The 27,288-nt window shown below is 36.1% G+C and overlaps 1 protein-coding gene across 2 annotated transcripts in view; it reads right to left on the bottom strand.

Moving 5' to 3' along the window:
- Window positions 1-27,288, bottom strand: part of Ankrd17 (ankyrin repeat domain 17) — a 129,211-nt gene that overhangs the window by 18,631 nt on the left and 83,292 nt on the right. For both annotated transcript variants that reach the window (XM_090343445.1, XM_090343446.1), the window contains 12 exons: window positions 26,523-26,671; window positions 16,775-16,886; window positions 16,474-16,619; window positions 13,470-13,612; window positions 12,386-12,599; window positions 10,632-10,807; window positions 10,142-10,304; window positions 8,158-8,253; window positions 5,702-5,818; window positions 2,392-2,563; window positions 695-1,142; window positions 53-208 (listed from right to left, as the gene is read on the bottom strand). In XM_090343445.1, coding sequence (XP_090199571.1) covers window positions 53-208; window positions 695-1,142; window positions 2,392-2,563; window positions 5,702-5,818; window positions 8,158-8,253; window positions 10,142-10,304; window positions 10,632-10,807; window positions 12,386-12,599; window positions 13,470-13,612; window positions 16,474-16,619; window positions 16,775-16,886; window positions 26,523-26,671 — 2,092 coding nt within the window. The remainder of the gene's footprint in view (window positions 1-52; window positions 209-694; window positions 1,143-2,391; window positions 2,564-5,701; window positions 5,819-8,157; window positions 8,254-10,141; window positions 10,305-10,631; window positions 10,808-12,385; window positions 12,600-13,469; window positions 13,613-16,473; window positions 16,620-16,774; window positions 16,887-26,522; window positions 26,672-27,288) is intronic.

Raw genomic sequence — 27,288 nt, 5'->3', positions numbered from 1 at the left:
ATAACTGCATCAAAACAAAGAAAGAAAACAAATCAAAGAATCATTCATTTACCTTCTTACAACTTCTTTCCACCCTTCTTCCCTCTTTTGCCCACGCTTAGGACTTGCTACTGTTAATTTCCCATTTGGAGAAGAAAGGGGAGATGGACCAGATTTTGTGCAAGTAGAAAGAGAATTGCTGGTTGCTTCATTGATAGTCTCTGACAATCTTTAAAAAAGGAAGGAAAAATATATTAATATAGAACTAATTTAAAATAGAACTTTTAAATGAAAAAGGCAATTTATTATTGTTCCATTAGCCAGGTGGCTTACTGAGTTTTTAATCGTAGCTATTACAATATCATTTTATTATCTATTTTTCAATAAGCATGGATAAGTGAGGATCTTATTTTTAACATTTCTGTACTATTTAGCATAGTCTGAACTTTAAGATGTTATTAAATGGGGAAAATTACAGGGATGTACTGTATAAAACCTGTTAAACTACAATCCATACTTTTCTTAGGCTTAGTTTAATAACCAAAAAGAAATCACACAGTAGAAAATCTAAAAGACAGTTCAACTGAAAGTGTGTCTTTTGTAGTACAAGAATACTCCATAGTTGTTAATTTGTTTTACCAATTTTTTTTTCAGCAACAAAGTATTTAATGATACTAAAAACAGTAAAATAAAAAAAAAAATAAATGAAACTAACTTTACTGAAGCTTTGCCAGATACAGATTTTCTCTCTTCCTTTGGAAATGTAACAAGAACAGATGGCTGCTTCTTGCTGGTCACAGAGGGAGTGACCACAGCTGGTGAATGATTGTCACTCTTCCGGCTGCTGTTACTATTACTACTTTCATCACTGCAGCTGGAGATCCTCATGTTATCACTGTCTCCACTTTCGCTGGTACTGCTGCTCTTGGACTCTCCATTTACTTTCTCTGGCTGATTGTATGAAATTGGTAGTGGATCATCAAATATAATTTGAACGTTTTCTGGAGATATTTTGTTTTTCCTGTTTTTCCTCTTTGAACTGGTTGTAGTTATAGTATTATTTCTTTTACCATGGGAACCTGCCAAAGTTGTCCAGGTTGCAGATATGCCTATGGTGGTAGTGGTTGTGGCACTTGGAGGCTCTGTCAAGACTTCAGGCTCTTCTGAAAAGTAGCAGTATTGAATTAACAAGTTATATTTAGCTTTTGTGAGGGGGGAGGGGGAAGGTTGGCACAGAAAAAAGAGCTAGTCTGAAGTTACTTTTTTTTTTTTTTTTTGCCAGTCCTGGGGCTTGAACTCAAGGCTTAGGTGCTGTCCTTGAGCCTCTTCCAGCTCAAGGCTAGCACTCTACCACTTGAGCCACAGAACCACTAGCCTTTTGTGAATAATATTGGAGAAAGTCTCATGGACTTTTCTGTCAGGCCTGCCTTCAAACCTTGATCCTTAGATCCCAGCCTTCTCAGTAGCTAGGATTAAAGGTGTGTCACTATTGTCCAGCTATATACATACATACATACATATATATATATATATATATATATATATATTTTAATCCTGGGCCTTGAACTCAGGGCCTGGGCATTGTCTTTGGGCTTTCTGAAGGCTAGTTCTCTACCACCTGAGCCACAGTACCACTTCCAGCTTTCTTATGTATGGGGTACTGAGAAATTGAACCCCGGTGTTTGTACATGATAGGCAAGCACTCTACCACTATTCCAAACTCTGGCCCCCCCAGCTTCTTCCATTTTTTTTTCCCTTTTGGTCGGTCATGGCGTTTGAACTCTGGGCTCTTCAGCTCAAGGCTACTGCCCTACCCCTTGAGCGACAGCCCCACTTCCGCTTTCCTAGTATTAATTGGAGATAAGAGTCTCACGGACCTTAGTTCCCTGGGCTGGCTTTGAACCTCGATCCTCAGATCTCAGCCTCCTGAGTAGCTAGGATCATAGTCGTGAGCCACTGCACCCGGCCCAGCTTTACTTTTAATGAAGTGGAAGTAACCGATTTGTAGCCCTTAGACCTATTCAAAGTATGACAGTGATTATATGAAATATTTTGTAAAAATCTGGAAATAAAAGATATGAATCAAAGTTATATATTATGTAAGAATGACATTCTTTTTTAAGGAAACACATGTTCCAGTCCTTAGAGGTGACTAAACACTTTACATGCAAACTAGACAACAAAAGGGAGAAAAAAAACATAAGTAAATTCAAACATACACATCTCACAGCAAAGTATAGCAAAACAAATCTGAATGAAACAAAAAGGTTAAAAAACTATCACACAAACAACACAATGACAGAGATCAATTACTTAAAAGTATTTCTTTGTATGGCATATGTTAGTATAAATATCATTCTGACTAGAATATATTTTATGAACACTAGCTGGCTGTTTGGGAAAAAAAAATACCTTCAGCTTTAAGCTTTTCTTTTTCTTGAGCAGCCTGAAGTTCAAAGTTCTCCTTATTTTTGGCTTCGATTTCTTCTAGTTTTCTTCTCTGTTCTTCCTTTTTCTTTCGTCTCTTCTCCTTTCTCTTTTCTCTTTTGGCAGCCAAAGCCAGCCTTCGGCTTTCTTCCCTTAACTGTTAAAGAATAAAATAAAACAAAACAAAACAAGCATAACACTGGAAGAAAACTCATCACATCAAGTTATTTTACCATATAGGAAATAGGAGCACATGACATGACTTTAGTCCCTTAGTTCAATTCATTGTTTTATGTAGATCGCACTGACCCCATCCTAATGAGACAAAAAAATTTTTTTAGGAGAACCCCAAAACTGCCTACAATCCCAGATATGTACACAGGAATAAGAGCAGAGGATTGTTATTTGAAGCCAACTCTGACAAAAAGTTAACAAGAATGCCAGGTACCAATGGCTCATGCCTATAATCCTAGCTACTCAGGAGGCTAAGATCTAAAGTTGTAGTTCAAAGCTAGACCAGACAGAAAAGTGCTTGAGACTTTTATCTCTAATTCACCACCAAAAAACTGGAAGTAGTTCTGTAGTAAAAGTTTTCTTGAGCAAAAAAGCAATGCCTAGGAGTCAAGCCTCAAGACTAACAAAAATTAAAAAAGAAATCATCTCAGCCAATAAAAGGCCATTGGTAAGAGGTTGGCAATGAATAAAAACACAAAAAAGTTCTACACTCACCCAAGACTCATACGGAAAAAAACAGCTGGGGGTAAGGTAGTTAAAATTGTAGAACATTTGCCTAGTAAGTTCAACACCCACCAAGCTACGGTATTATTTTTAAAATGTCAACATCAATTGAATGTTTAAAAAGATAAAAAAATAAAAGGACTTTGCCTAGAATAAGGGTACAAGGGGGAATAGATAGAGGATATTATTCTATGTATGAAAATGTGTGACGAAATCCATTACTTTGTGTAATTTATATGTATAGGTATGCTAATAAAATTTTAAAGAGAAATCAAAGACAAAACAGTCCAGCAAGAGGAGACTGAGACAGTAAGGATGAAGTTAAATACAGATGAAATAAAAAATTGTTTACAATGATGAAAAACACAAAACAAAAATGTTAACTACAAATGGTATCTGTCATATAGTTATAATCATAGCTACTTAGGAATTTGAAAGAGGAGAATTCCAAGTTCCATGCCAGCTGGGTCACTTGGATAAGAATCTGTATCATAATAATTAAAATAGATGTCCAAGGCCATCAGCTCAAATGTACCACAGAAGGAAGGAAGGAAGGAAGGAAGGAAGGAAGGAAGGAAGGAAGGAAGGAAGGAAGGAAGGAAGGAAGGAAGGAAGGAAGGGAGAAAGGAAGGGAGGGAGAAAGGAAGGGAGGAAGGGAAGAAGGGAGAAAGGGAGGGAGGAGGGAAGGAAGGGAAGGGAAAACGAAGGAAAAAAATAACAAGATACCAGTGTGTTTTGCTTATTTTTGCTGGGGATCAAATTTGGGGCTTTGTGCATGCTAGGCAAGCATTTTACACTGAGTAGCATTCCAAACCCGTGGATTTTTGAAAGTTTCTTGAAGCTTGGGTTGACCTCAAACTTGAGATCTTCCTGGCTCAGCCTCTCAGTGCTACAAAATCAGATGTACATCATCATACCGGTCATAAGGTACCAATTTTCATTTGCTGATAAAATTTCATAAAGATATATACCAGTACAAGTTAGAAAAATTTCTTATGCTATTATAAATATATTCACATGAAAAAAAACCTAAAAACCTTTCTATACAAATTATACTTTCCTAAGACTTTATTCAACAAAACTGACAGAAGCAAAATTCAATTTTGGTTTCTCCTGCCTAGGCTGGCTTTGAACTATATCCTGGGATTCCAGCCTCCAGGTAGGTAGGATTATAGGCATGAGCCATCAACATCTAGCTAAAGGTACAGTTTAGGCTGATCTCCAATTCATGATCTTCCAGCGTCTTCTTCATCTGTTACTGGAGTAGATCACTAGGAAGAACCAATACTTTAATCTTTTTGTGTATGTGGGTCATGGGGGCTTGAACTTGTAGTTGAAGCCCCAGATCAACCAAAACAATTAATTGGGTGCAGTGGCTCACATCTGTAATCCTAGCTACTTAGGACACGAGATATGAGAATCATAGTAAAGCAGTAGCCTTGAGCTGAAGAGCTCAGGGACAACGCCCAGGCCCAGAGTCTAAGGCCCACAACTGACCCCCCCCCCGGTCCCCCCACACAAAAAATTACTCATTGGACACGTTGGCATGCTATAATGCTACCACTTGGAAGGTCTAAGCAAAAAGATACTAAGTCTGAAACAGCACAGGGGTCTCTGTGTGTGTACGCAAAGTTCCAAGGTAATCTAGGCTACATTAAAAAACAAAAAGAGGGCCAGGAATTTGGTCTAGCGGTAGAGTGCTTGCCTAGCACGCATGAAGATCCAGGTTTGATGCCTCGGCACCACAAAAATAGGAAAAAGCCGGAAGGGGTGCTGAGGTTCAAGTGGTAGAGCTCCAGTCTTGGACAGTGCTCAGGCCCTGAGCTCAAGCCCGGGACTGGCAAAAAAAAAAAAAAAAAAAAAAAAAAACAGGCCAGGAAATTGGCCTAGTGGTTAAAGTGCTTGCCTAGCAAGCACGAAGACCCGGGTTAGATTCCTTGGTACCACATATATAGAAAAAGCTGGAAGTGGTGCTGAGGCTCAAGTGGTAGAGTTCTAGCCTTGAGAAAGTCCAAGGATAGTGCTCAGGCCCTGAGCTCAAGCCCAGGACTGGCAAAAAACAAAAACAAAAACAAAAACAAAAACAAACAACAACAACAACAACAACAGTAATAAAAACAAAAACAACAAAAAAGAAAGAACAAAAGAAAAAAGCGATGCCCAAACTATGCACTAAATATTTTATTCCACTAGCTGGTACCATGGAACCTATTGACAAAATATTAGGTCTGGGATTTCAAAAAGTATGTGGATGTAGTTGAAGATTAAGAGATTACTTTCTAAAGTTTCAGATGACTGTGATTAGTAAAGTTTTATCAAGTTGACTGCAAACAAAACACCCTTTTTTTCTCTTTAAAAAGTGATGTTGAGAATCTCAACACAGGACTCAAGCCAAGTGCTACACTGTGTACTCAATCCCAAGAAAAATCTTTTAATGAAATTTAAAGTACTCATAATTTCATTATTTGAATGCAAACTTGAAGAGAAAAGTGGAAAACAACATCAAACAACAAAACACTGGAAAAATTAACTTTTCTTATGTAAAAATTATCATTACCTTTTCCAAGTCTAACTCCTCTAACAATATGCTGGCATTTTTGTTTGCTTCAGCAGCCTGTCTATCTTTGGCTTGTACTATTGACTCCATACAAAGATGACACTTCTTCAGCATCTCCTACAATGAAAATTAAAAACATTTATTGAGATTCCTAAAAACATGAAGAGCTTTATTAAACAATAAGGATCTTTAGTAAAAAACAAAAAAGTATTAAGAGGGTACAAATAAGAACATAATTTAAGCGCTTATTTAAAAATAAACCTAGGGGCTAGGAGTCAGTGGCTTATACCTGTAATTCTAGCTACTCAGGAGGATGAGATCTAAGAATCGTGGTTCAAAGCCAGCCCAGGCACTAAAGTCCATGCGATTCTTATCTCCAATTAATCAGCAGAAAAGCAAAAGTGGCACTGTGGCTCAACTGGTAGAGTGCTACCCTTGAGCTCAGGAATCATGCCGAGGCTCAGAGTTCAAGCTCTATGACTGATCCCCCCCCCAATAAATAAACACAAACACACACACACACACAGAATGAAGAACTTTGCTATTCTAAACATTCATTTCATTGGTGCTTTGGAAACTAAAATTTATGCTAATAATCTGAGTAAGAAACCATATAGCCAACTATATTTGGGCTATGGTGTTTTGTGTTTGATGCTTAGAGCTTGCTAAAAAAAATAGTAAATGACAACATCACAAAAAATAACTTCAATTGGGTGCTGGTAGTCCATGCCTATATTTCTAGCTACTCAGGAGGCCAAGGTCTGAAAATTATGGGTCAAAGCCAGTTCAGGCATGAAGGTCCATGTGACTCTTATCTCCAATTAAACACAGAAGAAGGGGGATGCAGTGGTGTGCTGTGGTTCAGGTGGTAGAATGTTAGTCTTGAACCAAAATGAGCTTAGGGACAGTGCCCAGACCCAGAGTTCAAGACCTAGGACTGGCAAAAACAAAATAAAAAGAAACAACACTAAACTACAGAACTTTTTGGTAAGAATTTCCCTAAAAAATTTAAGCATTGGCCAGGCACAGTGGCTCACACCTGTAATCCCAGCTAGAGAGGAAGCTGAGATCTGAGGATCATGACTCAAAGCCAAGTAAAAGCCAGCCCAAGGACTGAAGTCCATGTGACTCTTATCTCCAATTAACTACTGGAAAACCGTAAGTGGCACTGGTTCCAGAGGTAGGGGAATAGCCTTGAGCTGAAAAGCTCAAGGACAGTGACCAGGCCCACAGTTCAAGCTCCAAGACTGACAAAAATAAATAAACAAACAAACAAATAAAGCAAGCATTGTTTAGCTAAACATTTATAGTAAAGAATCACTAATGATAAGGCACTCATGTTTTTAAAGTCTTCAGCTTAAAATACATTGCATAACACAGGCCAGGAGTTTGGCCTAGTGGTAGAGTGCTTGCCTAGCATGCATGAGGACCCAGGTTCGATTCCTCAGTACCCCACATACATAGCAAAAAGCCAGAAGTGGTGCTGAGGCTCAAGTGGTAGAGTGCTAGCCTTGAGAAAGTCCAAGGACAGTGCTCAAGCCCAGGACTGGCAAAAACAAAACAACAACAACAAAAAAAACATTGCATACAGAAGAAATTTTTCTTATTTTTTTTTTACTATTAATAATATTAAAGTAATACTTTTACCTTTCTTTGCCCCAAACTCTAAACCTGCGGTATGCAAGAATGTTAGCTGCCATAGGTATTTTTACAGATTGGCTTCTTGGATTTTTAAAGCAAATATAAGGTAGGATTTTATTCAAATATTAGTATAAAGCACAAATAAATTTTGTTAGTGCTTTCTGCCAGCAGCATTTTCTATTATATGGAACATTTCAATTAGATTTCAAATTGATTTTATCTTCACTTTTATTTATTTAATTTTTTTTTTGCAAAAGTTCTTAGCAAATTCATTCTCTTTTTTTTTGGTGGGTCACAGGGCTTGACCTCAGCTGGGGTGCTGCCCCTAAGCTCATCAGCTCAAGGCTATCACCCTAACCTTTGAGCCAAGCCCCACTTCCTGTTTATCTAAAGGTTAATTGGAGATAAGAGTCTCAGGTCCTTTTGTGCCTGGGCTGGCATTGAACCTTGATCCTCAGATCTCAGCCCCTTGAGTAGCTAGGATTATGGGTGCTCCCCACTGTGCCCGGCCTAGCCAATTCATTCTTAGACCTATGGTACTCTTAACTTACTTTCTTTTCTTTTTTTTTTTTACAGTGGCCATGATTAAAAGTATTATGTTCATTTTTTGCTGCGAGATTAAAAGACCATGAGCTTGTTCCTCTCAGACTATTTTGCACCTTGACATGTTTGGTATTCATGTACAAATTATATTAGCTTAAGTACTAGTTAAAAAATAAAGTAAAATCTATCAAATGGAGTTGCTATGTATTAATCATACTTTGTTGGTCATACTGAGACTTTCCTTAGCATTCATTAAAGGACAAATATATTACCTTGTCAGTGATGGTTGCTATGTATCTCATACATTCAGAATCTGATGGAAATTGATTGACTTCTTTGACTAAGTAACGCACCACCTTCACATGACCCTAAGAAATAGACATCAAAGTCATATTGAAAACAGACTCTTAACAGGATTCAGAAATAAATGATCCAGACTGTGACTTTAGTCAACATCAATGCCACAAAAATCAAACTTATCTACAGTATAAATGAAAAACTTTACAATATATAGTATTCATTCCCATTCTATCTTCTAGGAAAATACCAAGTTAATGTGATCTAAAATTTGAAACCAATTTAAATGGAATTCAAATCCCTGAAAACAGTACAATATAAAAAGGGACAGATATCTAATCAAAAAGTTTGTTTTGTTTTTTTAAATGAAAAGAACATCTTCCTACACTTTGGAAATTCACTAAACATGAGAATCCAGTTTTTAGTCTAACTTGGAAAAGGAAAAAAAAAAATCAGTGAGCTGAGTGTGTCAAGCAGATAGTCTAATCTTTCAGGCAAGAAAACAAATGCAAAGAAATGTGCTCCTAAGTAATATGAAAGAAAAAGACACTTCAATTACTTTTATGATTATTTACTAAAATACAGTTCAAAATCTAAGTAAACGCCTAAATTGCTGAATATCATTTACAAGCTGCTAGAATTCCTTGTCTTATTTCCTCCATCTTTCATTCCTTTTTCCCTCTTTGTTGTTTTTCTGAGATGGGGTACCAGTATTCAGACAAGACTGGCTTCAAATTTTAAATTCTCATTCCTTATGCTTCTGAGTGCTGAACCTACAGGCATATATGCCACTATAATGTGTTACCTCTTCCATTCGGTCTGCACTTTTTTTTAGCCAGTCCGGGGCTTGAGCTCAGGGTCTGAGCACTGTCTTGGGCCTTTCTCAAGGCTAGAGTACTACCACTTGAGCCTCAGCACCACTTCTGGCTTTTTTCTATGTATGTGGTACCGAGGAATCGAACCTGGGTAGTGGTGCATGCTAGACAAGCACTCTACCACTAGGCCAAACTTCCGCCCCTCGATCTGCACTTTTTAAAGAACTTTCCTTAGAATCTAACTTTTGGCATGGACCTTAGTGATTACTTTGTTTTTGTTTTGTTTGTTAGTTTTTTGGTCTGGTTGCCGGTCCTGGGGCTTAAACTCAAGGCTTGGAACTGTACTTGGACACTTTTTGTGTATGCTAGGTGAGCACTCTACCATTAGGCTATACGCTGGGCCTGGAGTTTGGCCTAGTGGTAGAGTGCTTGCCTAGCATGCACAAAGACTCGGGTTCGATTCCTTGGTGCCACATACTTAGAAAAAGCCAGAAGTAGTGCTGAGGCTCAAGTGGTAGAGCTCTAGCCTTGAGAAATTCCAAGGACAGTGCTCAGGCCCTGAGTACAAGTCCAGGACTGGCAAAAAAAAAAAAAAAAAAATCCAAATAAGGGCACTAGGCCCTGACTTCAAGCCCCACAAGGCACACACATAAAAATATTCGTATTTCTACTTGTAAATGCTTAGCTACTCAGGAGGCTGAGATGTGAGGATCTCAGTTCAAAGCCAGCCAGGCACTAAAGCCCCTGAGACTCTTTATCTCCAATTAACCATCAGAAAACCGGAAGTGGCGCTATGGTGACAGGGGTAGGGCAGTATTATTAAGCTGAAGAGCTCAGGGACGGTGCCCAGACCCAGAGTTCAAACCCCACAACTGACCCCGCCCCAAAAGTCTTGTTTACAACCAATATTTTAGGTTAACATTCTATAGAAGATTACAACCAGATTGGGAATGTAATCGTGTTTTAGGGTTTACTCAGTTCTGATGTCCAATGTAAACAGTACATACAGATTTTTTGAAATACATGCCTTTATTTCTCTCATCAAGATACTTATCTAAGTATTCAAGCATTCACAAAAAGTGTGAAATCATAAATCCTAGTGAAAATCGGAAGGTCTATAAAACTGAGTATAAATAATTATTACCTTTCTAAAGGCTGCCATAAGAGGCGTTATCTTGCGGTTATCTGCTGCATCTACATCTGCACCTGCTTGTACTAGTAACTGAACCACATCCAGGTGCCCACCATTTGCTGCTAGCCACAAAGGAGTGTTTCCCTTTTTGTTACGTACATCAATATGAGCTCCCCTAAAAAGAAATAACACAGTCAGCACTATCTTAAATTGAGTAATACAGGTAGCAATGAAATTCAACAATTAACATGTGAAAATATTCGATAAAAATAAAAAGTAACATGCAGGTATCAAGATAGCTTGGAAATCTCATGGTATTAACAGTAGTAAATGATAACAGTAGTAACTATGAGTCAAACACTACTGTTTACAGCACAATGAAGTGGGAGACATCATGTTCAACTAGCTAATGCAGCACTTAAAATACAGTACTTACTATTTTGCAGAAAGAATGCACTGGTAACAATTTATATTCATATAACAAGCATAGATAATACCATACCTGCCAATGAGAAGCTCGCAGAATTTATAATGGCCCTTATCGGCTGCTATGGTTAAAGCTGTATCTCTTGAGGAGGGCACTGGAGGAGCATTAACATCAGCACCTTTATCTAAAAGAACTCGGCCCACCTCTGCATATCCACCAGAGGCAGCTTCCATTAGTGGCGTGAGGCCAGTCTGAGTTTATCGTGCAGGGGAGGAGGGGAAGGAGAGGAAGAAAAACACATGCAAAACTAGAATTACTCCAAATATTAAAGGATAAGATTTTGAAAAGCAATGTGGTATACAGATTTACAATTAAATTTCACTATTGAAACTTTTCTGCATTAGACACTTACTGAGAAACAGTGTAAATACAAGAATGGAACATACTTCCATACTGTAAGTTTCCGTCCCTTCTCTTTCAAAGTAACACAACCTTTTCAGCTAACAACTCTTGTAAAATTATTTAATGTTTTATTTTAAATTATTCTTGTTTTTATATGTTTTCATTAACTGTATCTATACCTACTCTAGCAGAGGTATGTCTCCGAGGGGAGACTGGGAAAGGAGGTTTTCTTGGTTAACTTTGACCACATACATTTTTATCATGTTTTCTTGATCCTATATGTAGTCACTGAGTGTTTAGATTCTAATAACTTTTCCTTTTCTTTTTAAGGATTGGTTGTCAAGGGGCCTGAATACTGTCCCTGAGTTATATATTTTTTTTTTCAAGGCTAGTGCTCTAACCACTTTTGAGTTTTCTGGTGGTTAACTGGAGACAAGAGTCTAGTCTCACAAACTTTCCTGCTCAGGCTAGCTTTGAACTATGATCCTTATATCTCAGCCTCACAAGTAGCTAGGATTACAAGCGAGAGCCAACTGGTTCTAATAACTTCTCTATCAAAATATGTTCCTATGCTGTTTTTAGGTTAGTGCTTTATGGATTCATCATTCTCTGTTTAGCTGACACATATTAATACAAGATAAGTAATGATTATATTGCTAATACATATTTTAAACATCCAAGTTGAAAACTACATGAATGCTATGGTCTCTATTTAATATATCTGTCATAGACCATGTGTTTTATGTTTGGATACAAGCTTACAGGCTTTTGGAAGAAATGAAACTAGGGGGCACCAATCTCATCAATGGAGTAATAAACTGATAAGTTCACTGTTTTACAACAATGAGGTGGGGACTATTTGGAAGAAATAGGCCACTGTCACTGGTCCAGGAATACAAGTGTTCCCACCTCACTTTTTTTTTTTTTTTTGGTGGGTCAAGGGGTCTGAACTCAGCCTGGGCGCTGTCCCTAAGCTCTTCAGTTCAGGGTTACTTCCCTACCTGGGGGGGGGGGGGGTGATGGGGGGGGCCCTCAGCATTGCCCCTGAGCTCTTCAGCTCAAGGCTACTGCCCAACCCTTGACCCAAGCCCCACTTCCCATTTTCTAGAGGTTAACTGGAGATAAGAGTCTCAGATCCATTTGTGCCTGGGCTGGCTTTGAACCCAGCCCAGATCTCAGCCTCCTAGTAGCTAGGATTGCAGGTGTGAGCCACAGCACCAGGCCCCACCCCACTCTACTACCATAAACTATCAGTTTTACTCTACCCCACCACAGGTTCACTGTAATACTGTTCTGTCTCACAAAGCAAACTGGACTAAAATTTCTGAAATAAATTTCTTAAATAAACATTTTTTTCTTTTAAATTATTTGATACTTTGCCAGTGAGAAAAAGATGACCAACAACATGAGTAAATCTCAGATGTTACCTTAGCTCTGTGTTCAACATTTGCTTTTCGATCAAGCAGAAGACTAACCACTTCAGTTCTTCCTTGGAAGCAAGCTAATGTTAAGGCCGTGTTCCTATTGGTTTCTATTTGAGCATTTATGTCAGAGCCCATGTCTAACAGGAGCTTAACAGCAGCGGTGTGCCCATTCATAGCTGCTAACATCAATGGAGAAATGCCCAATTTGCTACCGGTTCTAGTGGAAGACACAGAGAGAACAAAAGTTCTATTTTATAATATAAAAATTATATGATGATACAGAATCATTCATTTATTCAGTCAAGACATGGTTTATATAATTCAGAGTGTCTTAAAACTTAGCATGCAGGCTAACCCTTTTTTGGGGGGTAGTGGGGAAGTGGTCCTTTGGCTTGCCAACTCTGGGCCTGAGCAATGACCCTGAGCATTTTAGCTCAAGGCTAACACTCTACCACTTGAGCCATACTTCCACTTCCAGTTTTCTGATGGTTAGTTGGAGATAAGAGTCTTACTGATTTTTTGTACCATGATCCTAGATCTCAGCCTCCTGCATAGCCAGGATTACAGGCATGAGGGACCAGAGACCAGCTAATCTGGTTTTGAAAGCAAAAATTCTTCTGCCTCAGCCTCACAGGTACTAAGATTATCAACTTTGTGCTATCATATTCGGGAAAAGTTACAATTTAAGATTTTTTAAAACTTTAATCACCTCTAGCAAATATCTGAGATACTATAAAGGCTTCTAAATAACTTAAATGAGATACTTTCTGTATCTCATTCTACATACCAAATGGAAAAATGGTAATTAAGTTATTATGATAGGCTTTTACTATAGGATGAAAATTAAGCACATACTTGCTTACTATTTACTGAAAACACTTAAGATATGCTTGCTTTGCATACCACAAGAAAGATAGTAATTATATGTCAATACTGACTTTAAATGAAGTTAATCTTAAAATACTCTAACAATAAGATTGTAAGTTTGTAAAGAGCCTAAATGTGATTTTAAGAGGAATATGTTTGTAAATAACTGTAATATTAAGGGCTTTACTATTCAAAGGCCTAGAGAAAGAAGAAAACTTGCCTAGAATTAATCTCAGCTCCTGCATTTAGTAATATTTTGATGATGTTTACATAGCCACCAGAAGCAGCCAGGCTTAGAGGTGTGTAATCAGAAACATTCCTGTGCTCTTTATTTGCTCCTCGAGCTAACAACAGCTCCACCACCTGGAAAGAAAAAAGGGAAGAAATGCAGTTTCCTTATGATAAAGAAAAAAATTTTAAGGTGTATATATATATTTTTTCTTTCTTTTCTGGTATATTTCTTTCATCATCTAGGTAAAATCAGTATCAAATGATGCCACAGGTGTCTCACAAGCCACAACACACACTGACAGAGACAGAATTAATCTCAAAGGAAATTGAGAATTGTATCAAAAATGTATAGAATGTAGACAGATGCAGGCTTTACATATTAGATGCTGTTTTTGAAATTAAACCATCACACAGTTGTAAGGATTGTACTGGGTAAGTTTTTACTTATTCAGGGAAATACATTTAAAATAATTTAAACCCATTTAATCAGTAATTTTTGACTTAGAATATAAAGGGTATCATTTATCTTTTAAAACTTCATAAAAAATGTTCATAAAGGATTGGAAAAAAGCTTCATATTACCCTACTTAAATCCTACCAGTAACATTGTATTGCATCTATGAGAGTTGCTAATTTGCCATTCTTAGTTGCCTGATATTATGCCAATTAATATACAAAACAACCCTGACACTGGAATTGGTATTTAAGTCAATTTACAATAAGGTACAGACTGGCTCAGGATGATGGTCTTTAGTTAGTAATCATATATTCTAAAATATTAAAAAATAAATTAATGAATAAAGTTTTTCTTAGTACATCAGTGAAAATTTTACTTGTTTCAGTTAAGTCATAGGCAGTTTTATTATGACTTTGTAGTCAGCTTTTTGCTTTCAGAGCCAGTTACTTCGTTAGACAAGCTTTAAAAACAAGAACAAAAAAAAAAATGCAGTACGGTACTTTACAGAATTTGTTAAATAATAAAAACAGAAAACTAAATTTCAAGTATGTTTTCTCAAATTATTTCATCACAAAACAGTAATTGTTGTTATCTCTAAAAGACTAGTTTCTCCTAAACATATAATAAGCATTTAATATTAAAATTCTGCTTATCATTTTATACTATCACATGATAAATTTTACCAATTGCTTCGAAATACTTACATGTTCTAATAAAATATCAAGTTGTAACAATGTAGCCTTTGTAGGCAAAATTATAAACCTAAAAGACTTCTGCATCAGTTACAATCTCACTGGTCACTTCTTTTGATTATGCTGTGTTTTGTGGTGCTAGGGATGACCCAGGGACATTACATATGCTGGGTAGGGAATGATAAGTTAAATTCTCTACTTTGTGAATTTTCATAAGAACACATAACTCATAAAAATTATGGTATTTTACTAATATAGGCATTTAAAAAGAAATCAGCTTATTACTTTGATTCAACACTAAATACGTGGTAATATTTGAAGTAAGTCCTATTTCAAACTACATAGTCAGAATTTCAGTTAAGGCAACTTCCTGTCTCCACCTATGAGTTGTATAGTCCACTTTCACCAGTGTCAGTGGGTTCTACTGCTACATTTCCTCATCCTTTCCCTCTTCTATACCCTCCCCCAACCCGCCTAAAGATACATATTTGAATTCACCATCCATGAGAAAAGAATCATTAAAAAATAAAAATAGTAAATAGAAAGAGAGGTTTCTTATTTCCATACCTTGGAGTTTATTTTATAATCTATGTTATGCTCCTGGGACTTTTTTTTTTGGGGGGGGGGCAGTCCTGGGTCTTGACTCAGGACACTGTTCTTGAGCTAGCACTTTAACCACACCACCACTTCTGAGTGTGGTACCAAGGAATGAAACCCAGGGCTTTGTGCATGCTAAGCAGGCACTTTACCCCTAGGCCATATTCCTAGCCCGCTCCTGGGACTCGTCAAGATGTTTCCTCCTATATCTGTAGGTTCTAATGTTTCTCCTCCTCTTTCTTGCACTAGTTTCAACGTTTTGCTTTTGGCATTGAGGTCTTTGATTCATTTAGAATTAATATAAATGAAAACAGGCACCCACTTAAGTTTTTAGTGGACATATAGATGCCCACTTTTCCCAATACGAATTACTAAAGAGGCTAATTTTCCCCCACCTGCGTCCTTGTTTATAAACAACTAGGAATACTTGGAGAAATTAGGGCTTGATAAGATAAAGTAAGGGAGGAGAGGGCAAAAAAAAGGGAAAAAGAGAATGGAAATAAGAATGCCTTTTAAACTGAAAAGAGAGTTAATATGGAGGCTGAGTATGCTTTCTAGGCCTAAAATTCAGCAACTCCCTGAGTGAAAAACTGAATTTGTGAATAGTACAAATGCTTTACTAATACAAGTCTAGTAAGCCCCTGTAAGTAAAGACTAGATATGTGGTGGGATAGAAGAACTAGGTTAACCAGCTAATTATTAAATGTTAGATGACACACAATACAAAGATGCAATTTGGGGGGGCTGATTGGATAATACTAGTTGGTCTATGTGCTCACCTTTGTCTTTAATAAGGATTTCCTATAGAATGTGCTACTTGTTTTTATTTTTGGTCATGGGGCTTGAATTTATGGCCTGGTTGCTGTTCTGGAGATTTTATGCTGAAGTTGAGCCAACTTGCACTTCTAGTTTTTAAGTGGTTAACTAGAGATCAGAGGCTCACAACTTTTCCTGCCCAGGTTAGCTTTGAACCACTCAGACTTCAGCCTTTTGAAAAGTCAGGATTATAGGCATTAGCCACCAGCAGTAAGCAAGAAAGAACTACTTTTAGATAAGCAATATCCTATACAATGTATGATTTTTTTTTTCTCGGAAGGTAGCTTACTATTTTTCTTGGTAGATAGTAAACAGTCAGAATTATTTAAATCTAAATGTCAAACCATTGTTCCTACAGAAAAAAATATATAACCACTTGTTTGCTGAACAGAGGAAAAAAAAAAAAAGTTTTACATTAAGGGGAATGTTACCTCCTGTCTGCCTCCAGAACAAGCCAAGGACAGCGGTGTGTCCTTGGTTCTTTCTGACTGGGCTTCAATGTCTGCACCATTGTCCAGCAGTATTTCCACAACACCAACATGACCAGCTGTAGCAGCCAAGATGAGTGGAGTAAAACCTGAAGAAAAATGATCTTCTGATTAAAATGCTAAGCAAAGGAACAATATTACTCTAAAATATAATCTAATAAGCATCAAAAGAGAGCTAAGTAGTATTTCTAAATTCATACATTATTCTCCCCCGAGTATTTCAGAAAAAAAGGGCAAGCCATACCTTTCTTGTCTCGGTGCTCAATACTAGCTCCTCTCTCTAGTAGTGTTTGTACCAGTTCCTCATGGCCACCAGCACAGGCAAGTGTTAGAGCAGTGTCATGATTACTCTCAGTCTGTAAAAAATTATTTTGATTAGCTTAATAATTTTAAGTAGTAACACACCAGTAAACACACCAGTCTATTATATCAAGGATTTGAATTTTTAATTTCTTCAAGAGGGATGTGCTGAGTATCACAGGATGGCCTAGAACTCTTGCAACCTTCCTTAGTGTCACCATTTTAGATTTATATCAAACACTGAAATAGTAAGGTTCACTGCTTCCCCTCGCCCCAATAGTGGCCAAACAGTACTTTTTTCAAAAGAGAAAAGATCACAAATAATATTGGAAACTATGCAGAATTCTTAAAAGCATAAAAGAAAAAACCAATCTGCAAGCTTACCCTATTTTCATTACACAAGTAAAAAAAAAAGAAAAGTGCCCTTTCCTCTAACCTTTAAGGGGACAATATAGAATAGGTATATTTTCCTAACTTGAATTACTTTTTTCTTTTTAAGAGACAAATTATTTGAAATGATAGCATTCAGATTAGTAGTTAAAGACACTGACACTTGAAGACAAAAAATGTCCCAATATAGTGTTTATAGTTTCCAGGCAATCTCTCCTGTAAAAGAAGAGTTTACTGGGTAGAATTTACAACATAAATTATTGAAGAGGAGAGCACTGCAGATAGAGTATTATCAAGATCTGCTGAGGGTTCTCTTGAGAATTCACATGAAGCCTCCACATCAGCCCATGATACCTGCATGAGAAATTTACTGGAAGCCAAGAGTTGGAAAAACCCACCAAAACAATAATTCTGAATGAGTATCAAGAAGTGGAACTCAAGGCAAGAGATAATTGGGGGGGAGGAGGATCTACTAGCAAGAGGAAAAGGATCTTAAAAAGAAAAGGATATCATGTATAATTCCCAGCTGTGAAGCTAAATCAGTTGTTCCAGACCTACCCGATGAAAGCTGAAAAGCAAGCCTAGATATAAAAAGCTGTTTTGAAATACTCAGCTGAAAACCTAGCTTCTCTGGAGGTTTAGATCTGAGGTTTGCAGTTTGAAGCCAGCGTGAGCAGCAAATTCTGTGAGACTCCAATTAACCACAAAAAAAAAAAACAACAAAAAAAAAAAACAGACGTGGAACTGTGACTTAAGTGGTAGAGACCTAGCTTAGGGACAGCATCCACGCCCCAAGGTTCAAGCCCCGGGACGGGCAAAATAAATTAATTAATTAAAAAATAAAACAAGGAGCATTTTCAAAGGTAATTATAATTGAGACATGGCACTGTCTAATAATAGTGACCAATACTAAATTTATTGGGGTTGTTTTCTATCATAATTTAAATACTAACGTATTACAGTTGTACATCATTAAATACTGATGAGCATTCTAATTTCTTACATACTTAACACTCTTATACAGTACCTGAGCTGTCTAAAAATTAACCACCAGTAACATGACTAACAGGTTTTGAAAAGAGGCTAAAGCGATAAATTTTAATAAGCAAAATAATGAGCAAAGCTGGGGCACGGGTGACTCATGCTAATAATACTATACTTAAGAGATCAAGATCTAGAGACTGTAGTTTGAAGCCAGTATGGGCAGTAAAATCTTGAGACTCTTTATTTCCAATTAATCACCAATAAGCTGGAGACTGACCTTGAGCTCATGTGATAGAACACCAGTCTTGAACAGAAAAGCTGTAACCAGCTGGGCGTGGTGGCTTACAGCTCTAATCCTAGCTACTAAGGAGGCTGAGATCTGAGGATCACAGTTCAAAGCCAGCCATACACAAAAAGTCCATGAGACTCTTATCTTTAACCACCAGAAAATGGGAAGTGGCACTATAGCAAGAGGTAGGACAGTAGACTTAAGCTGAAGAGCTCAGGGACAATGCCCAGGCCCAGAGTACAAGTCCCACAAAAAAAAAACACACACACACACACAAAAAACAGGACTGGAGTTCAAACTCTAGAAGTAGCACACATACATACACACATACATATATACATACATACATATAGAGATAGAACTTCAATAAATGAGTCTTTTTCTTCCCCCACTGTCATTCAGACAAATCTACATATGAGTATTTTCAGTACAAATTCAAATTGAGATATACTTTGCAGGCTGAAATCTGGGACTGACTAAGGTAGTTTCTGGAATGAGGAATTTCATCACTAAAAAATCACAAAAATAACAATTTGGAAAACATTTAGTATGAAATAAAACTGTTGGTATATTAAATAAGATATATTCTTTTTTATTTATATTTAATGTGTATTATTCTTTAATGAGATTGAATAATTGTATAATCATTTTTACATTAACACCTTTTCATTTACAAAGCATATGATTAACAGAAACTACAAAGACTTCAAGTCTTACATGGAAAAAATTTAAACTCTATAAAATATATTCTTTTTTTTTTTTTTTTTTTGTCAGTCCTGGGCTTGAGCTCAGGGCCTGAGCACTGTCCTTGGACTTTTCTCAAGGCTAGAGTTCTACCACTTGAGCCTTAGCACCACTTCTGGCTTTTTTCTATGTATGTGGTACCGAGGAATTGAACTCAGCCCTTTGTGCATGCCAGGCAAGCACTCTACCACTAGGCCAAACTCCCGGTCCCTAAAATATATTCTTAAAACTAATTTCATCTATCTCACTTTTAAAGGTAGCTGCTAAAATCTTTTAAATTATCCATGTTACTCAAAGCTCCCATTTCTACCTACCTGATTTTCCTGAATACTGATTAGTCACTTATTAATTCCTTGACTATTTTTCCTAATGAATACTTCCTTTCTTTTAATATATGTATGCTTATGCATGATCACTTTGTCTAATCTTGAGAACACTAAAGACTATTGAAAAATGAACATGCCTTAGTGATTTTTATATTCATCATTTGTATGTAATAGTTTAGTTTGCCCAGGAAACATTACTTGATAGTGAAGTAGAATGGATGAAATGTAAGGGGTAATAGATTCAAAGACTGGTAGTAATAAAAGAATATACATATAAACTTGTGTTTATACTATTTATGTAACAAATAAGGAAGGGCAAACCCTCCTAGAATATAAAATAGCAGCAACAACAAAAAAATTCTACTACAAAAAACTTAAAACAAAACAGAGAGGTAAAATGATAAAGAGTCGAGAAATAAGAAAAAGCCTACTAGTCAGTGATGAAGAGGGAGACCGCATAAGCTGCTCTGCAGAAGAGGCTGGCAGAGAGCAGAGCTACTGCCTGCAGAGATCAGGAATGGCCACAAGGGAGAGATGCACCAACTACAACAATGGAGAAGGACATGAAACTTAAAATGAGTGACAACTTTTAACTCTGTTACTCTATCTGATCGTCATTCCAGGTTTATATAAAAAAGAAATTATCACATCTGATTTCAGAAAAAAAAAAGGAAACAAAAGCTCAGAGACTTAAATTTCTGATGGCCACACAAACTAGTAACAGAGATGGGCTTAAAAGAAAAGACTTCTCTTGATAACAAAATTCTGGTCTTCAATCTGCATCAAATACAGTCCAAATAAACAGCAAACTTTGGTGATTACAATGGCTATCTTATATCCTCTGTTAGTATATATGCAATCTGAACATGAGGCAAGTTAGTAATTTTTTAAGAAAATCAATACAGATCTCAAACAAAAATTTCTTAAAAAGATAAAAATGGATCATTCTAGAGGGCCATCAAAATCTTTTTTTTTTCACAGAATAAAAAACTAAACTGACAATAAACATTTTTTTTCTTTTTGTATTCAAAATACTCTGCTGTAAATTCCTGGGTAAAAATATTTAAGCTCAGCTTATAAGGCCTATATTAGCTTATTGTACAGGCAAATTTAAGTCCAATTTATGAGAAAAGTATAAATAATGTATTATGAGAGTCTATTTTAAAGCATTTAAAGCCAAGAAGACAACAGACCAAATTTCTTGATGCACGGAAGAGCAAGTAGGTTTGTTAAATTTTTACACTGATGGGAAACCATAACTTCAGCTGGGCACCAGTGGTTCACACATACAAGCCTAACTACTCAAGTGGTTGACATCTAAGAATCAATTTGAGGATAGCAATTTGAAGTCAGCCAGCACAGGAAAATCTCTTATCTCCACTTAACCACCTAAAAGGCAGCAGTGGAGCTGTGGTTCAAGTGACAGAGTGCTAGCCTTGAACAAAAAAGCTAAGGGACAGCGCTGAGGCCATTAGTTCAAGAACCAAGACTGGCATTAAAAACAAAACAGAATTATGACAATCTCTAGGGGAATACAAGTAATTAAAAGATTCTAAAGTTATTCTTCTGGTTGCCCAACACATTCCTATAGGTGATATTATTCCCAAGGTGATATTATAATAATAAATTACTTGAAACATTATTTGAATCAATGTGAGAGGCAAGTACAGAAAAAAATCGTAAGTTTGAATATGGATGATCTAAAAATATAGAGAAAAATTGTATAAAATACAAGGTACTCATTAAAGAAAAAAATCCTCCCACTTACATTATGTTGTGAAAAATATGTTAGGAAAGTGAAGAAATTATGTTGTTAAAAGGGGGACTGGGGGGGGGATGGAAGGATAGAGGGAGGAGACAGATGCCCAGAGCCTCAATATAAACCCATTTAGGGTTAAATTCTAAAGAAAGTATACATTAAGCTCAAGTGCCATAAAACATGATATGGACTGTAACATGTTGTTATAATGAATTCCATTGAATATAAATTTGTCACTATTTAATTCTATCCTAAATGATGGATTACAGCTTAGAGTATATGTATTTTAAAGCAAATTTTTTTTGGGGGGGGGAAGGAGAGAGGGGAGGAGCAGAATTTTGTTATGTAACATTCGTTTCAAACTCATGATCTTCCTGTACCAGCCTTCCAAATGTTAAGGTAACAGGTTTGTGTCACTGCCACAGTATAAAGTAGAATGTCTTACAAACCATTTTAATTAATTTTCTGTGGCTTCCTTATCTTGTTTTGTTAAATCACTATGATAAAGTCGGTCTTTCAATTGTAAAATCAATAGAAATGGAGAAAAAAGTCCAAGTAGTATTTTGATTATTAAAGGTAACATATAATTTCATGTAAAGTTAACATACAATTTCATGTATTTTATAAGGGAAATTTATCTTCTCTCATATATAATAATGGGCATTTTATTAAAAATGAGAAATAACCAAAATTGTGTAAGCACTTATTATTTCCCTTATTTTCTCTAAGCACAAAAATGCGTTTAAATTTATAAAACTATAAGCAAATTTAGAAATGTATGAGGGGCATTTGACAACAAAGTAGTTCGAAAAAGTTTTGGGTTTTTTTTTTTTGGCTAGCACTGAGGCTTGCACTGTGAGTCTGGACACTGTTTCTGAGCTTCTTTTTGCTCAAGGCTAGCACACTTACCACTTGAGCCAGTGTCACTTTAGGCTTATTTTGTTTATGCGTTACTGATGAATCGAACCCAGGGCTTCATATACTAGGCAAGCACTCTACCACTAAGCCACATCCCAGCCTGAACAAGTTTTTAAAGACCATGAACAGCTGGTCCTTTCATACATTCAATGGCTGTAATCAATTAAATTCCATAGTTGTGTTGGTATTGGGGCTTGAAACTCAGGGCCTTGATGTTTTGCTGTATTTTCTCATATATAATATATAGTATAAAAAGTAAATTAACTTATATCATTCATGTAAAATTAAAAGTTCAGGGCTATGCTATCAAAAGATAAGACAAAACAGCATGCAAAATAATTCTTTCAAATTTCAGATTTTTCTTCCCAAATAGATTGACAACCACACATTATATAATATTAATTTTAAAATTAATAGATGGGTGCTGGTGACAGATGCTTGTAATTCTAGCTATTCAGAAGGCTGAGATCTGAGGATCATAGTTCAATACACAGAGAAAAGTCCTTAACACTCTCATCTGTAAATAATAACACACAGACACACAGAGGGCCAGAAGTGGAGGTATGGCTTTATGGTAGAGCCCCACCTTTGGACTAAAAAGATAAGTAAAAGCAACAGTCAGAGTTCAAGTCCAAGGAATAGTAAAAAACAAAAACAACCTCCCGCAAAACAAAACAAGGTATCAATTTCTAGCTGGGTATGATGATACCAGTAATCTCAGTACTTAGTTGAGGCTGAAGCATGGTGAGTAGAGTAGGTTATTACAAAGTGAAAGCGAATCATAAAGAAAAAATTAAATATAACAAAAAACGTTATTAATTCTTGTCTAAAATAGTTAAAGAATTTAATCAGAATTAATAGCATTTGATACGAAGACTCATATATAGAAGCTTTAAATAAAGACGTAAACAAAAAAAAAAGTCATCTGGACAGTGGACACGCTTTCGTAATTTATCAGTTAAGTGTAATTCAAATGCAATGCTGACAGTCAAAGCAAAAAAATCATATAATATAGTGCAGTAACTATGACTATAGATTCTAAACTTGGCATGGTGGTGTATACCAGTAATTGTAGCTACTTCCAGGTTTAAGATTTAAAGAATGGTGCTTTAAGACGAGGAAAAGAGTAGGGAGAGGTCAAGAAGTTTGCAAAAAACCATCATAAGTAATAAAAAAAAAAAACTGGGCACAGTAATATACTGTGGAAGTGTATATAGGATAAGAGACAAAAATTCAGGACCTATTCAGTGCACAAAACGGCTAGGCCAAGTACAGGGAGAAAGTGATAGACTGCTTGCTTAGCAAGTGCAAGACGCTGAATTCAAATCCCAGAAACATGCACACAGAGATTCTGGAGCCAGGAGCCAAAACACGCCTATACTTGAAAGTTAAATACTGTAAGAATTAGCTGTTGACTAACTAGTATGTCCATATCTTACTTTATTCATTAAAAAGGGCATAATAATAGTGTAGTTGTTCCAAAGATTGTTAAGACATTCTTGCAGGTTGCCAGACATGCTTAACTTGAACATTTGAAATAAAAACATTAAAAGATCCAAGCAGGTAGGGAGTGGAATGTGTAACTCATTAGTACCATGTTTATCAGGATTAATTTGGACAATGCCACCCTCAACAAAAGCCTCTCATCACAAAAAAGCATTAATTTTTAAAATGATATTGAAAATTAAAGAGAATAAGGATGAACATTGACTTATGAGCAGTAAGTATACTAAAGAAATTTTTAGAAATTATCTAATATATATCTAATTGAATCTAATATATATCTAATTGAAGGGGTTAAAAACCCTACTCCAGTTAGCCTAACCTAAATGAAAACCCTCAATATAAATATAAGTTAAAGAGAAAGTTTAAAGATTCAGTCAAATCTTTCTTTATAGGCATGCCTATTATTTTAAAAATGTAAATTTCATTACTTAAAAAAAATCCATGTTAATTTACACAGTGAGTTATATAGAGGTAAAATCATTTTTCCATTGCTATAATAACTTTATGACTTTTGTGACACTGGGGTTTAAACTCAGGGCACTGCAGAAGTGCTTACCACCTGCGCTACAATTAGTGCCCTATAAATTTTGTAGAATTACACTAACATTTGGACATACCTTTATCTACCCATTAATCACATACTAGTGAATAATTATCATATTAGTATATATTTGACATTATCACATACATACGGTGTACTTCAATTTCTTCAACCCCTCTTTATCACTTTCTTATTACTCTTTCCCTAATTCTACTACAATTTGAACAAGTTCTATTTTTGTGTTTTCATACATTCTGACAATGCTCTTTTATACCAACCCCCTTTAGGTGCCTAAATTTCAAGAACACACACTAAGTAGAAGCATATAGCTTTGTTTGTGGATCATTCTTTGCTTCACAAAAATTTGCAAAGTATCAAAAATGATTGTGAGGTAATTTATATTCAATACTAACCTTAATCTAATTTGACAATGATATCAATAATAAATGCAAATGACAATGATGCCTCTTTCAAGAAAAAAAAAAGCCATAAGTGAAAGGTTATCAATGTACATGAATTAATGCACCTTCTATCTGGCAAATATCATGTAACCCTTTTACTAATTACAATAAAAAATGCAAAAACAAAACAAAACAAAACAAAACAAAAAAACCCCATGAGAGTGGTATTTGCTGGCCCAATTGCACACTTATTCAAGAGAGTAAAGCCAAAAGATCGTGAGTTGCTGGCTAACACAGCAAGACCTCAGGGAGAGTGGGAGGTGGGGGGTAGAGTACAAACAGACTCAGTCTATTTCCTAGCCCTGCTGGTACATTTGAAAGAGTGGCCTGGAAGACATCACATATAGATTCTAGTTCGCACTTATAAAATAGACATTTCTGAACTTGTGAAGTAAGAACAGAATGATTTTTGAGTTGTTTGTTTTCTGTGGGGCTTGGAGCTTGAACTTTGGGCCTGAGTGCTGTCCCTGAGCTCTTCAGCTCAAGGTTACCACCCTGCTCCTTGAGCTATAGTCCTACTTCCTGTCTTTTGGTGATTAATTGGAGATAAAAGTCTCATGTTCCTGGGCTGGCTTTGAACCATGATTTTTATATCTCAGCCTCCTGAGTTGCTAGGATTACAGGCATGAGCCACCTCGACTGGCTTGATTTTTCAGTTTTAAGAAATATTCTATTAAAAAGAAAACTTTTAGTAGGTAAGGAACACATGCTCTTAATAGGATGATAATGTTTCCCTCCTAAAATTCAGACTTATACAAAGCTTGTCACTTACAAAATTAATAGTTTTATAACATATACTCCCTTACTCACTGCAGGTACTACCCAAAACAAAATGTGTATAAAACCTACAAACTAAGTCCTGAAGGCCATATACACTTACCTTGCTTATTCAGTAGTTTAGTAAGTTAGACAACCTTGCCTTCAGGACAAAACAAATCCGATTGTCTCCAACCATAATATATCCCGATATCTCAAAGTAAACTCATTTCCAGATTCACATAGAGACTCACAATATCATCAGAAAGATCATAATTTCAAAAATGATAATATAACCAAATAGTACCCATATATTACATACATATCCATATATTATCCATAAATGTTGGAGCATTTTAAATATATAATCCATTATATATTTTAAAGTTTTTCTTTTTTTCTTCCTGTAGCAAGGTCTGATCTCAAGTCCTAGTACTTGACCATACTTCCAGTGCAGCTATTTTTGGGGGCTAGTCCTGGGCTTTAGCTCAGGGCCTGAGCACTGTCCTTGGACTTTCTCAAGGCTAGAGCTCTACCACTTGAGCCTCAGCACCACTTCTGGCTTTTTTCTTATGTGGTATTGAGGAATCGAACCTAGCGGTAAGCACTCTACCACTAAGCCAAACTTCCAGCTCCCAGCTTTTTTTTGGAAAACAATGGAGTTTATTGGCCTGTCCTAAGCTGGCTTCAAATTGTGATCCTCTAGTCACATTCTCCTGAACAGCTAAGATTACAGGCATGTGCTACTAGAGCCCAAGTTAAAATAGCACTATTCTTCATTAATTTATTTTTATATTATATCATCTTTAAACTACATCAGATTTGGAAGGAAAAGATTATTTGATAAGCCTGGAACGATACATCACATAAATCTCACCAATAATCGATTCTAGGCATTTTTATTTTTTAAACATGGATTGGAATTTGTAACTGTGGTTCAAGTCTTTGACAAAGCAGTCTAACATGTTTTAAACCACTTAATTCTAATAAAAAAATCTCTCCTGAATTTAGAGCTTACCTGTGCATCAATATCAATGGCAGGGTAGATAGGTAACATGGCTGAAGGAGAGATGATAGGACTTGGAGTTGGAGTCGGTGGTTGGGAAATGGAAGCAGCGATACTGTGGGTAGGAGTGTTTGACATTGCAGATGCTCTTCCACTGACTGCTGTTGAACAAAATAACTGTACTTAATAAGGATGAAACATTGTTAAATATTAGAAAATATTTTGTGTACTGAGAGTAATCTATTTTCTAAAGAATTCATATGGAAGGTAATTGTTTTAGGATTTTTTTCTTGAATGTAGTCATAGAACTTTAATCAAAATAACTCTAAAAGCAAGTATATATATGTACTATATATAACCACCATAAAATATCAATTTTATTCCTGAATTAGAAAAGGAATAAAAAATAAAAGTGGAGATCACAAGTATGTAAAATGTAGTTTCTTTACTTGCCTATTTCACAGGTTGTATTTTACAAGTAATGAAAGTATTATTACTGAGTAGAAAGAACCTCACAATCAAATTCTTTAAAACATCTATTATTTTATTAACTATGAATATGACAGGGAGATTACATCCTGTACTGTAGCTCTCATGTGACAGTTTTTCAAATATCAAAATCTGGTCCTTACATGAATTATTCTGAGGGAAGTAAATTGCTCATCAATCAATCTAGCAATCACACTGACTTATAAAGACAAAATTAAAAGATCAAGGTAGAAATTAACATACACACACATAATCATTCTTCAAATAGACTGCTAAGTTTTTCTAGGTT

Source organism: Megascapheus bottae, chromosome 13, assembly GCF_031878675.1.
Source record: "Megascapheus bottae isolate mThoBot1 chromosome 13, mThoBot2.hap1, whole genome shotgun sequence".
NCBI lineage: Eukaryota > Metazoa > Chordata > Mammalia > Rodentia > Geomyidae > Megascapheus > Megascapheus bottae.
This window is presented reverse-complemented; position numbering and strand designations above follow the sequence as displayed.